This window comes from Salvelinus namaycush, chromosome 31 (genome assembly GCF_016432855.1).
Source record: "Salvelinus namaycush isolate Seneca chromosome 31, SaNama_1.0, whole genome shotgun sequence".
NCBI classification, from domain to species: Eukaryota; Metazoa; Chordata; class Actinopteri; order Salmoniformes; family Salmonidae; genus Salvelinus; species Salvelinus namaycush.
Window position 1 is genome coordinate 36570080 of NC_052337.1, and position 14144 is coordinate 36584223.

The following is a 14144-nucleotide window of genomic DNA, read 5'->3' on the forward strand; positions in this document are numbered from 1 at the left end:
CGGGTTGTTTTTAACCCAGCCTGTTTTAGAGTGCAGGAATGTAAATTGTGATATTAATTTAATGATCATAATCCATATTATCACATAGGCTAATCAATGTATATTTTTCTGTTTTGTTTATACAGTACAACAATGCATACAAAACATACAATATAAAGGAAATGTGTCTTTCGCTCAGTCCTCCGTTCTTTATATATTGTCTTACAGACCTACACTGCAGATTCTTTTCAGATTCTTTCTCTCTCTCTATCTCACTCTCTTTCTCACCAACCTTTTTATTTAGCTAGTTGGGTATTTCCAGAGTATTACATACTGACATAATATAAATGAATGTTTATTATGAGCCGTGAATCAGGCTGGGAATGAGACTCCCATGCAGTCAATATGTAAAAGTAAAATAATTTAACTAACTATTGGTAATCACATTTAATAGGCGAGTTAAACCTAAAGAGAAAATCAATTATGCAGTTACTGTATAATATATTCTACGTGTCAAGAAGAAATAAAACCACAATTCTGTTGTGAAATGAGGTGATGTTGTCATTCTCGAATGAAAAAAATGAAGAATCTATAAAACTCAGCAATATAGGAGTGTTATTAAAGATTTTTATACTATCTCAACCTTTGTTGCACCCATTGAACTTAAACATTAAAACCAATCCAGCTGTGTTGTTCTCAGAAAAGACTACAAGAGAAGAGATCTACAAGCAATGTACCACACTGCTATGCCTTTTCATGTGGTAGATTGCTGCATTGGTAATGTGCTAAAAGATAGCGCTTCTAGAAGCACATTACACATTCAAATCATGGCAGTTAACCTGTTTGAATTCATCTCCAACAACCATTTTGCTTCATGTGGTTAATCTTCCATGTGCGTAGCTATGCACAAGAGCAGTCTATTTGTTAAAGAGATAATTTGTCCTATTGGTCAGACATCCAGTCTCTGGGGCAACAAAACGGCATCATAGATGGTTTTATGTTGATGTTAACTTGTAAATGAATTCCCTCATAAGAGAGGTGGGTCTTATTTTAATGTTTTCTGAACGTTCCTGTCTGCTTTTGCCACAGTACCACCGATGAGGTGCTTTTATGGAGGCGTAGGTTAATGTTTAATGGCATTGTAATAGTTACACATTGAGAGCTATTGCCTACATGGTGCTATGTACTGCTCAAACTTGCTCAGAGGACTGTGAGAAACCCACTGGCAACCAGTCTGTTCCAGAGGCCTGAGAGACACCAAGGTAAGAGAAGGATCTGATCTTTTACTATTTGGGTGATGGACAGCTCAATCGTTGCAACAACAACAACAAAAATGCTATAAAGAGTGAGGACAGGGAATAATTCAGTCTGATTGGTTTGTGTATTTTCATCAACTGCACCTGTGCTGCATAAGCTAAAGAAAGTGTCCAGAGATGTTACACGCATTGAACGCTGTTGCTTTGAAGGCTGAGGAATTTGCATGGCAGTAAATACATAGCACTGAAGGGAGGTATTATCTGGCTGAGAAATTCCAGTCTTTTGTGTTGCTGGTTTAATTTTGTTGGCCGCAGGCAGCACAAGCTTCACAGAGAGGGATGTGCTGCATTACAGTGTGCTCACATATATTGTAGCTACAGTTCTGCAGTGAGGTAGGGTTTGATGCAGGCAACACATCCGCGCTTCTCTAACAATTAATAGGTCTCTCTGTTACTGGGAAACAGTCAAGTCAATAAATGATTCAGTGTCAATATATTTACCAAATGTCCTTAACTAAATAGCTAATAGTGTCAGTCAGTCCTTGTAAAAAGTCTGCATCTCAGTGGAAATATTCTTCCTTAACAATGATGGGTAATTGGTAGCTTATGATATGACATTTGTAAAATAAAAAGGGTTTGAAAACATAATGTGTTTGTATGTTATTTAAAGCATTGTAGATGACAATATTTAACTATGGGGGTTGTGTATGTGAGTTGTGATCATGTGCAATGGTGAGAGAGTTATGGTCAGCTAGAACGGGTCATATCTTTTGGCAACACTAGATGGGCAGTTTGGTGCGTGGGTGATTGTTCAGTGTTGCCCACTGAAGCTGAGATGTGTCTGTATGTGAATGTATCATTCTACATTCAACAGTAACTCACCTACACCTGGTGCTAGTATCTACTGATGAATGTGACACACTAGGGTGTTGACACACTGGGGTGTTGATTCAGCGATAAAGAGCATATCATTTTCATCGACTGTTGTTGTTAATGTATCAAATCTGCTCTGTATTCAACACAGACACAGACATTCAGCTATAGGAAGAGTCTTGGTGGTTCCAAACTTCTTCCATTTAAGAATTATTGAGGCCACTGTGCTCTTGGGGACCTTTCAATGCTGCAGACATTTTTTGGTACCCTTCCCCAGATCTGACCATCGACACAATCCTGTCTCTGAGCTCTACGGACAATTCCTTCAACCTCATAGCTTGTTTTTTGCTCTGGCTTGCACTGTCAACTGTGGGACCTTACAAAGACAGGTGTGCCTTTCCAAATCATGTCCAATCAATTGAATTTACCACAGGTGGACTCCAGTCAAGTTGTAGAAACATCTCAAGGATGACCAATGGAAACAGGATGCACATGAGCTCAATTTCAAGTCTCATAGCACAGTGTCTGAATATTTGTGTAAATACTGTATAAAAAAATAAATAATAATACACTTTTCGCTTTGTCATTATGGGGTATTGTGTGTGATGAGGGAAAAAAATATTTAATCCATTTTAGAATTAGGCTGTAACGTAACAAAATATGGATAAAGGGAAGGGTCTGAATACTTTCCGAATGCACTGTATGTACAATATCTATACAGTACAGTGCAAGCTGTGGCGGCAGGTAGCCTAGTGGCTAGAGCGTTGGGCCAGTAACCGAAAGGTTGCCTAGATCGAATCCCCGAGCTGACAAGGTAAAAATCTGTTGTTCTGCCCCGGAACAAGGAAATTAACCCACTATTCCTAGGCCGTCGTTGTAAATAAGAATTTGTTCTTAACTGACTTGCTTAGTTAAATATAGGTTAAATAAAAATAAATTTAAAAAAGCTCTGGAAAATTCTCATTAAGTACATCAAAAGGCTCTTATCTGAATTTAAATTTCCAACCAGCTAGATATACAGTGAGGGAAAAAAGTATTTGATCCCCTGCTGATTTTGTACGTTTGCCCACTGACAAAGAAATGATCAGTCTATAATTTTAATGGTAGGTTTATTTGAAGAGTGAGAGACAGAATATCAACAAAAATATCCAGAAAAACGCATGTCAAAAATGTTATAAATTGATTTGCATTTTAATGAGGGAAATAAGTATTTGACCCCTCTGCAAAACATGACTTAGTACTTGGTGGCAAAACCCTTGTTGGCAATCACAGAGATCAGACGTTTCTTGTAGTTGGCCACCAGGTTTGCACACATCTCAGGAGGGATTTTGTCCCACTCCTCTTTGCAGATCTTCTTCAAGTCATTAAGGTTTTGAGGCTGACGTTTGGCAACTCGAACCTTCTGCTCCCTCCACAGATTTTTTATGGGATTAAGGTCTGGAGACTGGCTAGGCCACTCCAGGACCTTAATGTGCTTCTTCTTGAGCCACTCCTTTGTTGCCTTGGCCGTGTGTTTTGGGTCATTGTCATGCTGGAATAACCATCCACGACCCATTTTCAATACCCTGGCTGAGGGAAGGAGGTTTTCACCCAAGATTTGACGGTACATGGCCCCGTCCATCGTCCCTTTGATGCGGTGAAGTTGTCCTGTCCCCTTAGCAGAAAAAGCATAATGTTTCCACCTCCATGTTTGACGGTGGGTATGGTGTTCTTGGGGTCATAGGCAGCATTCCACCTCCTCCAAACACGGCAAGTTGAGTTTATGCCAAAGAACTCCATTTTGGTCTCATCTGACCACAACACTTTCACCCATTTGTCCTCTGAATCATTCAGATGTTCATTGGCAAACTTCAGACGGGCATGTATATGTGCTTTCTTGAGCAGGGGGACCTTGCGGGCGCTGCAGGATTTCAGTCCTTCACGGCGTAGTGTGTTACCAATTGTTTTCTTGATGACTATGGTCCCAGCTGCCTTGAGATCATTGACAAGATCCTCCTGTGTAGTTCTGGGCTGATTCCTCACCGTTCTCATGATCATTGCAACTCCACGAGGTGAGATCTTGCATGGAGCCCCAGGCTGAGGGAGATTGACAGTTCCTTTGTGTTTCTTCCATTTGCGAATAATCGCAGAAGCTGTTGTCACCTTCTCACCAAGCTGCTTGGCGATGGTCTTGTAGCCCATTCCAGCCTTGTGTAGGTCTACAATCTTGTCCCTGACATCCTTGGAGAGCTCTTTGGTCTTGGCCATGGTGGAGAGTTTGGAATCTGATTGATTGATTGCTTCTGTGGACAGGTATCTTTTATACAGGTAAGAAACTGAGATTAGGAGCACTCCCTTTAAGAGTGTGCTCCTAATCTCAGCTCGTTACCTGTATGAAAGACACCTGGGAGCCAGAAATCTTTCTGATTGAGAGGGGGTCAAATACTTATTTCCCTCATTAAAATGCAAATCAATTTATAACATTTTTGACATGCGTTTTTCTGGATATTTTTGTTGTTATTCTGTCTCTCACTGTTCAAATAAACCTACCATTAAAATTATAGACTGATCATTTCTTTGTCAGTGGGCAAACGTACAAAATCAGCAGGGGATCAAATACTTTTTTCCCTCACTGTATACTGTATATATTTTTTTCAAAAACAACCTTCCTTTTCAAAAGGTAGAGACTACCCTCTCACCAATGTGTGACTGTTTAATATAAATATGTTTAACTTTCTTATCGCAACATGTCAAAGCTTGTTATTAGCATTGCCCCAAGGTCAGAATCAAATTGTATTAAATGTTTATGCCTGTTTTTAAATAAATATGCCTCTTTTTATTACATTCTTTAGTCAAGTGAACCTTGCCCTCAGTAAGTGGACCTCATTTACACAGGCAGACAAATTCAGATCTTTGCCAATAATTGGTCTTCTGACCAATCAGATCAGATCTTTTGCAAATATTTAGGCAAAGAAATCAGAGTTGGGATGCCTGTGTAAACCCAGTCTCAGATTTCAACAAAATAAATTATGCTGAACAAAATATAAACACATCATGCAACAATTTCAATGATTTTACTGTTACAGTTCATTTAATGAAATCAGTCAATTTATATAGATTAAATAGGCCCTAATCTAGCGATTTTACATGAATGGACAGGGGTACAGCCATGTGTGGGCCTGGGAGAGCATAGGCCCACCCATTTGGGGGCCAGGCTCACCCACTTTGAAACCAGGCTCAGCCAGTCAGAATTATTGTTTTCCAACAAAAGGGCTTTATTACAGACAGAAATACTCCTTTGGTTCATCAGCTGTCCGGGTGGCTGGTCTCAGACGATCCTGCAGGTGAAGAAGCCAGATGTGGAAGTTCTGGGGTGGCGTGGTTACAAGTGGTCTGCGTTTTTGAGGCCAGTTGGACGTGCTGCCAAATTGTCTAAATGACGTTAAAGGCGGCTTATGGTAGAGAAATTAACATTAAATTCTCTGGCAACAGATCTGGTGGACATTCCTGCAGTCAGCATGCCAATTGCACACTCCCTCAAAACTTGAGACTTCTGTGGCATTGTGTTGTGTGACAAAACTGCACATTTTAGAGTGGCCTTTTATTGTCCCCAGCACAAGGTGCACCTGTGTACAAGGTGCACATTTATAGCATCTTTTATTTCAGATCATGAAACATGGGACCAACACTTTACATGCTGCGTTTATATTTTTGTTCAGTGTAGTTAGGGGAAAAGTGTATCTTGTTGGGTTGATATACTGAAAGGAGTACTATTGTGTTTACTCTCTAGATAAGGTTAGGACACTGTTGAATAGTAGTAGTATTAGTATTTATTAGGATCTCCAATTAGCTGCTGCCGAGGCAAACAGAACTCAAAACAAAACAAATGAAATAGATGACTGTACATTGCACTACATTTACATCACAATTTAGTAATTTAGCAGATGCTCCCATCTCAAGATAGCCAGGTGAGACAACCAAGTATCACATATCATTACAATACATAATAGAATACAAAATACATAAAAGTATCTGTTTCTCTTCACAGTCCCCATCGTGCCGTAAGGAGTTCTTTTATCTGTTTTTGAATCTGTTTTTAATGCTTGCTTGAGTTACCTCGGGTGGCAGAGAGTTTCATGTAGTCATGGCTTTATTTAATACTGTGCGTTTTCCAGCCTCTGTTCTGGACCTGGGGTCTTAGAAGAGACCTCATGTTGCATGTTTTGTGTGGTACAGATTAGTGTCTGAACTGTGTGCCAACTGCTTGAACAGACAGATCGGTACCTTCAACATATCAACACGTCGCACAAAGAGCAATAGTGATGCGGTCAATCTCTCCTCAACTCTGAGCCAGGAGAGATTGACATGCATGTTACTGACATTCGCTCTCATGTTACTAATTCTAAGTGCAATACCTGCTGCTCTGTTCTGGATCAACTGCAGTTTGCCTATGTCCTTCTTTGCCACACCTGACCATACAACTGGGCAGTAGTCCAGGTGCGACAAAAATAGGTTGACAGATGTGAAGAAAGCAATGTGAAGAAAGCAAAGCAAGCCTTATCATGGACAGACCTCTTCTCATTTTAGCAACCATTGAGTCTATATGACATCTTGCTATCTAGGGTTACACCCAGCAGTTTAGTCTCCTCAACTTGCTCAATCACCACATTATTCAATAATATATCTAGATATATATCTAGAGGTTTAGGTTTGAGTGAGTGATTTGTTCCAAAAATGTTGCTTTTTAAAATATATTTAGCACCAGCCTATTGCTAGTTACCCATTCTAAAAGTGACTGGAGCTCTATGTGTCAGTTATTTATTTTAATGTCGTAGCCGACATGTATGCTGTTAAGTTGTCAGTGTACATAGACACACTGGCTTTATTCAAGGTCAGCGGAAGGTCATTAGTAAAAACAGAAAAACAATAATGGCCCAAGCCTGCTGCCATGCGGTACACCACACTCAACTGTAATTGCATTAGAGAGGCTTCCATTAACGAAAACCCTATGTGCTCTGTTAGATAGTTAACTCTCAATCCATGATAAGGCAGAGGATGTAAAGCCATAACACTTAAGTGTTTTCAGCAATAGGTTATTATCAATAATATCAAAAGCTGCACTAAAGTCCAACAAAAAAGCTACCACAATCGTATTATTATAAATGCATTTTAGCCAATCATCAGTCATTTGTGTCAGTGAGGAGTGAGGTGAGTAGTAATGGCATGGTTTCATACCTGAACAGAATGTAAGAATTGATCAACAACTCACACTGTACAATTGTGTTGCACTGACTTTTGCCTTTGCTCATGTGTTTTGCAATTTTGAGAGTACGTTTGTGTGGGGGTGTTTCTATGTGTTTATATAACTCCCTTCAATTGAGATTGACTGTAATAGGATTTCCTGTGTTTCCCTGACAGAAAGATGGTCCATAAGTCCATAGTGGTGGGTCTGGTGGTGCTGCTGGTGGCTGCCGTGAGCACCTTCGTGGGTGTGTTCTTTGGGCTGGGCAGCAGGTCGACCTCAAATGACCATCCCTACTCCAGGGCTGCCGTGGCAGCTGATGCTGGCCCATGCTCAGAAATCGGCAGGTAAGAACTCTCACACAAACACATAAAGTATATACAGTACCAGTCTCAAACATTTCTACACCAACAAATTACTCATTTAAATGTTTTTGTAGACATCCAGACACAAAGATACCGGTTTCAAAGCATACTGTTCCAAGCAGGCCTAATAGCAGAAACCAGGCTCAAGTTTTTCTTGGTCTGAACATACAAATATGCTCCTGCTTCTGAGTCTATTTATGTTCCTCCGTCATCTCAAATCCTTCCCGTTTTGTCATGATAATTCATTCTGTCTGTGTAAACTGCCTGCTGTTTCTTTATGAACTAGTGCATTTGTATGCAAATTAGGGCCACTGAATATAAACTTTTTTCGGCGTGGGTGTGTCTGTAAATCTCAGAGACACATTGCAGAAAGGTGGCTCTGCAGTGGATGCATCTATTGCTGCCTTGCTGTGTGTTGGGCTGATGAACGCCCACAGCATGGGCATTGGAGGAGGACTCTTCTTCACTATCTATGATGCCAAAACTGGTACAGTCAGAGCCCTAATCCTTGACTTAAAACTACACCATATTTATCTTTAATTATGTCAACAATTCCAACAATGACACCTGAACTAAAAACAGGAGATGTAAAACCTTGGTGTGATGTTGTAAAGATGATTTTGACTTCCTTCAAAGGAAAGGTAGAGACCATTGATTCCAGGGAGACGGCTCCCGCCAACGCGACAGAGAACATGTTTGGGAATAGCACCCAGTTAGCCAAGAAAGGTAATGTTTTACCAGTTACCTAACACCAGAAAATGGATGAAAGGCATACGTTTACGATGAGTGATGGCCTTGCGATAGTCAAAGATACAGAGATAAGAGTTGTATAGGAACGTTTGGCAGTAATGTTTGGCAGTAACGTTTGGCAGGAGGGTTGTCCATCGCCATACCAGGGGAGATCCGTGGGTACGAGCTGGCACACAATCGCCATGGAAAATTGCCATGGAGAGAGCTGTTCCAGCCTGCAATCCAGTTGGCACGGAAAGGCTTTCCTTTGGGCAGGGCATTGGCAACTGCTATCTCCAAGAACAGGGAAACCATCACTGGTGACACCGCTTTATGGTAAGAATGCCTAGAAGGGAGACATAATATGGAGTGGTGATCTGAGTTACTGTACAGAGGGTCAAGTTTTCACATGAGGAGATACTCCCCTTTTAAGATGATTTTTGCCCTTATTCCCAAACATGAGAGCTCAGTGTCTCATATGTTGTCTCTGACATCTCTGTTTTTGGTCTCTCTTTAAGTGAGGTGTTTTGTGACAAAAATGGTGCCATCCTGAAGGAAAACGACACCATCACCTTTACTAAACTTGCTGACACCTATGAAACAATAGCAAACAAGGGACCTAATGCTTTTTACGAAGGCCCACTGGCAGAGAACCTTGTGAGGGACATTCAGTCAGCAGGTTGGCTTCTCCCTTATATCTACCAAATATTAACAAGCTGCAATTTTGATAGAATTTCATTCAGGGTCTGCTGGCTGAACATCTTAACAGAAACAGTGTCTTATTGTCTGTTTACCGGTATGTGTTTCAGATGGTATCATCACACTGGATGACCTAAAGAACTACAAGCCTTTTTTGGATGAGAGTCCTCTCAATGCTAATGTGGGGGAGTACATCATGTATGTGCCCAACGCCCCAGCCAGTGGCCCTGTCCTGTCCCTCATACTCAACATTCTGGATGGTAAGCCTTCAACCTGATGACACAGAGTTGTATTCAACATCAAACTGTGTCTGTTCTATTTAAGGAGGTTTGGAAAAATATTTGAGTCACATTTGGACAGCCTGTCACTCTCGTGCTACAGTACAAATGTATTAGAGATGTGGCAGCTGCTCAAGATAGGAGTAATTAAGAACCAAAGATAATTGTTTTCTGAGCCATCACACCCGAGGCGCTCTGCTCTGCAGGCCTGGTGCTCCGTCAGCACTGTTAACTGCGGAAAATGATGCTGAACTGTTCATTACCATTATAGCAGCCCTGGTCTATCGCATCCCGTTACTGTATGCTCCATGTCTCTCTCTTGATAATGCATATTCAGATAAATAACCACCTTCTGTTCGGTGGTGGTGCTGCTGACTGACCAGTAATTGGGGTGTAGAAATACATCTCCTCTTCTCATCCCCAGCTCTGTTTCAGCTTCACATTAATGCCCGGAGTCTATTGGATATCTAGTCAATAGAGTACTTCCTCCAGACTCCCTCTCTCTGCTGGTTCCCAGTACAGTAGCTATATAATATGACAGTGTCTGTCGGGGGATTAGATGGAAACTTTATTCCAGAGTATTTAAACTCCCTAATTAAACTAAACCGTCTCTTCCTGTGGCTCCTCTGCCTGGCCGCCCCACTTACAGTGGCTCTCTGCCTCTACCGCAAACACTAATCTGACCAATTTACCTCTAATTGGACACAGACGAGTGGTGGGGGAATCACATAACACTGGCATGCCAGGGCCCGCTCAAGCCCTTCATCCTGACAGTTCACCATGACTTCTGCTACTGCCTGTCAGCTGAAATTCATCAAACAATTCCATTTGGTTACAGTTCTCTTTCATTTTTCCCCCATCCTCTCCTCCTCTATGGCTGTGAGCTAAAACAGTTCTAACAGTGATAGTCTGGAATAGGGAAACAGAATGAACAGAACTTTTATATTGAGAGTAAACCCTTTGAATGTCAACTTCACCTGATCAAATGTAATGTACTGTATTATTGTTTAATAAATGTAAAGATGGTGGCTATGGTTACACTGGTTACTGTTTTCAGGATACAACTTTACCTCAGACAGTGTCTCCAGCACTGAGAAGAAGATCCTCACGTACCACCGCATGGTCGAGGCCTTCCGATTTGCTTACGCCAAGCGAAGCATGCTGGGAGATCCAAACTTCCTCAACATCTCTGATGTAAGTCTCACCCCCATCTTATCAGAGTTTATATTCAATAGTACTCTCAATCACTTACTGATCATATTCAATCAACGGCTCATAGTACTGTATGTGTTGGAATGTCATGGGTCAATAAGTTCATGTTCATTGGAGACAGTTAATATGGATATGATTTCAGGTAGGCCTCCGAGCTACAGCAAATAAATAAAGGTAAGAGGGATGCTTGGCAACAATGTCAAAAAATCCAACAAAAGGGCTTGCCAAGAAAAACTTACAAAAGGACTAATTCAAGTAGAAAGGAGTTGGAGCACTCAACAAAAAAGGCAGGGATTTATTTTTCTCAGCTTTAATCCATTGGATGAGTAGTTACAGGTGACTGACCCAACAATTGCACTCAACTCCTATTTTTAGCCTAGTGGCCTATTGAGACACAACAATGTGAAATTAAACATAACAGTGTCAATGGCTAATACTAACACAAAATAATAGTAACAAATATCAGGTGTCTCGTTGATTAATAGGCCATATCAAAATGAACAAAGGTGATATTTGGGTGTCTGTGAAAACAGCGGTAGAGAGACCCAAAAAATCATGGCAACATTATGGAAACGAGGACAATGAAAAATCATAGTTTAACCTCTATTCCTGTGTAACAGTAACATTATAGCTTTCATCCGTCCCCTCGCCGGGCTCGAACCAGGGACTTTCTGCACACAGACAACAGTCACCCACCCCCGAAGCATCGTTACACATCGCGCCACAAAAGCCGAGACTCTTGCAGAGCAAGGGGAACAACTACTTCAGGTCTCAGAGCGAGTGACTTCACCGATTGAAACTCTATTAGCGCGCACCACCGCTAACTAGCTAGCCATTTCACATCGGTTACACCTGCACCAAAGGAAATACAGACGAGCTTCGTGATTTACATAAATTCACTGAAAACCCACACTAATACATGGTTATATTAAATGTATTGCACTTTTAATGTAGCCTACATTTGGCCAGCTAATAGCCTAATCATAGATGAAGCAACATTATGGATTTAATGTTAAAATCCTGTTTTCTTGGTAAGCCCTTTTATTAAATATGCTCATATAAGAGAGTTGATTGGATTATTGATTGAAATGAACTTCTGTCTGCCAAGAGACTATTTGTACAGCTGCTATGTTGAAATTTCTGTAAATGCAAACCAGCACAGCTTCGTCATTTTAGACTGTTCTAAATGGTTATTTTTATTATTTGGCATTCATTTAAGACTCATTCTCCTGTCCCCTCGCCTCTTCAGCTCATCCGCAACATGACCTCAGATTACTTTGCTGATGCCCTCCGTCAGAAGATTACAGATGATACCACCCATCACATGAACTACTATGAGCCGGAGTACTTTGTCCCCGAGAACCACGGGACAGCACATCTGTCTGTGGTGGCAGAGGACGGGAGTGCAGTGGCAGCCACCAGCACCATCAACCAATTGTAGGAATCATGTCCCAGTTAAACATTTGATTGGAAAAATGAACTGGAGCTAGTCCTCATTATCATTCTTTTCTATTTCCTCCCTAGTTTTGGCTCCAAAGTCATGTCACGATCTACAGGAATCCTCCTCAACAATGAGATGGATGACTTCAGCTCCCCCCTCATCACCAATGGCTTTGGAGTGCCTCCTTCACCAAACAACTTCATCAGACCAGGTAAGGGCTACATCTGTACAGACGCCACACTTTTCAGTTCACCACCCGGCTCTAATAGCCAGAAATTGGTACTTGATGGTGGGTAAGGATGGGCCTAACTGCCTTGTTATCTCTCCCCAGGTAAGAGGCCCTTGTCTTCTATGTGTCCAGCCATTCTTTTTGACAAGAGGAGCAACAATGTCAAGATGGTGGTGGGGGGCTCAGGAGGAACAAAGATCACCACGGCAACTGCCACGGTACATCAGGCTACAATGCCCTTTCATCGCTGTGTGAAAGTACTCTAATACTTTCTTTGCATTCTACCAAGTTGTCGTCTGTGACTGAATTGTTGGCTGTTCATTCTGCAGGTGATTCTCAACACGCTGTTCTTTAACTACGACCTGAAGAAAGCTGTGGCAGATCCCAGAATCCACAACCAGCTGAGTCCCAACACCACACTGGGAGAGCCCGGGTTTGACGAGGTGGGTTAGATGACTGACGACAGTGAATTCACATACTCTACAGTGCATAAAAAGGAGTGTCACAATGAGTATGCTTTCCTTCAGATGGTGATGGCAGGTCTGGCTTTGAAGAACCATGAGACAGAGTTCCTGACAGCCACAGGGGCTGTGGTTCAGGCAGTGGTGCGCCAGGGGGACCGGCTCCATGCTGAATCCGACCCCAGGAAATGGGGCTACGCTGCTGGGTACTGAGACCAACCACAGACCCCTGCTCCCACGAACTGAGGCAAACCACACACCTCTGCTCCCACAGACAGGCTGGCTGATTGGGCTTCTGATTCAGATGAAAGCCACCTCTACAATAGGGCTGTGACAATACCAGTATCGCAATATTTTTTCCATGGCAAAAATGAATACACGAAGCACATCTCTTTGGTCCTTTAAAAACCTGCTGTACTGTATGTAAAATATTGTGTGCTGTAGATGGAAAACATATACATCGGACTCTGGATGACAACATAATGATGTTTGTTTCCAACATTAGGGCTGTTTTCCTGAAGAAGTTAATCCGCTTTGCGATACTGGTATCGTCCTGGCCCTACTCTATAGACTATATTACAAACCAAGAGAAAAACATTCAGATTCCTGTCATCTCAGCAAAGACCTACGACCTACAGTATGACCTTAGTCCTCTCTGGTAAACCAGGGTCACCTTTCTCCCCTCGTTGGTGTCATAAGAAAGTGGAGAGAAGCTACCCTCCAACGTCTCCTATCCCTCCAGTGCCTCAGTCTGAGATCCAGATGCTGAGATAGAGCTATTCATTCTCCACAGTCCTCCTCCACTCTGCTTTACAATGCGGTACTATGTGTACCATCTCAATATTTCTTATTCAAAGTAACTGTGCCAACACTATATCAATGTTTTTCTTTCACTGCAATCTTTCATGGATTTTCAGTCAGGATTTTCATTTTGAGATAATATATTATTATAATCACTGTTTGCCTTAAACCAAATGTTATATTCAGTAAAAAAATGTATATTATTTGTGTTACTTTTGAGAAGACATGCTATTGGTTCAAGATTAATAATTCACAAGCCATACCCATATAAAAGTTTTATGATGTAAGACTGCAACAATCGTATAAGCATTGACCAACAATGAAAACACAGGAAGACAGAAACAAATTTCAAATAATAAAAGAGGGCTTACTTCATGGTTCAATTGTTCTCATGACACGACTGCAAAGTGCAATGTTTGTTTGCCATTTGTTAATTTATGTTGGTCAAATACACCATGTAGGCTATACTAATAAAGAGTCGCACACAGCCTTATTCTAAAATTGATTATATAAATCATAAAAAAACAGAAATACCATATTTAAATAAGTATTCAGACCCTTTGCTATGAGACTCGAAATTGAGTTCCGGTGCATCCTGTT

The 14144-nt window shown here is 41.3% G+C and overlaps 1 protein-coding gene across 1 annotated transcript; it reads left to right on the top strand.

Annotated features, from left to right (window-relative positions):
- The first annotated feature begins 1197 nt into the window (after positions 1-1197).
- Positions 1198-13932, top strand: ggt1b (gamma-glutamyltransferase 1b). Its single transcript, XM_038971192.1, has 13 exons — positions 1198-1241; positions 7506-7676; positions 8051-8181; positions 8331-8420; positions 8567-8759; positions 8942-9102; positions 9233-9382; positions 10458-10594; positions 11862-12049; positions 12137-12264; positions 12385-12500; positions 12612-12725; positions 12810-13932. The coding sequence occupies exons 2-13, from the start codon at positions 7510-7512 to the stop codon at positions 12954-12956; spliced, it is 1722 nt and encodes a 573-aa protein (XP_038827120.1). The 5' UTR covers positions 1198-1241; positions 7506-7509; the 3' UTR covers positions 12957-13932.
- Positions 13933-14144: the final 212 nt, after the last annotated feature.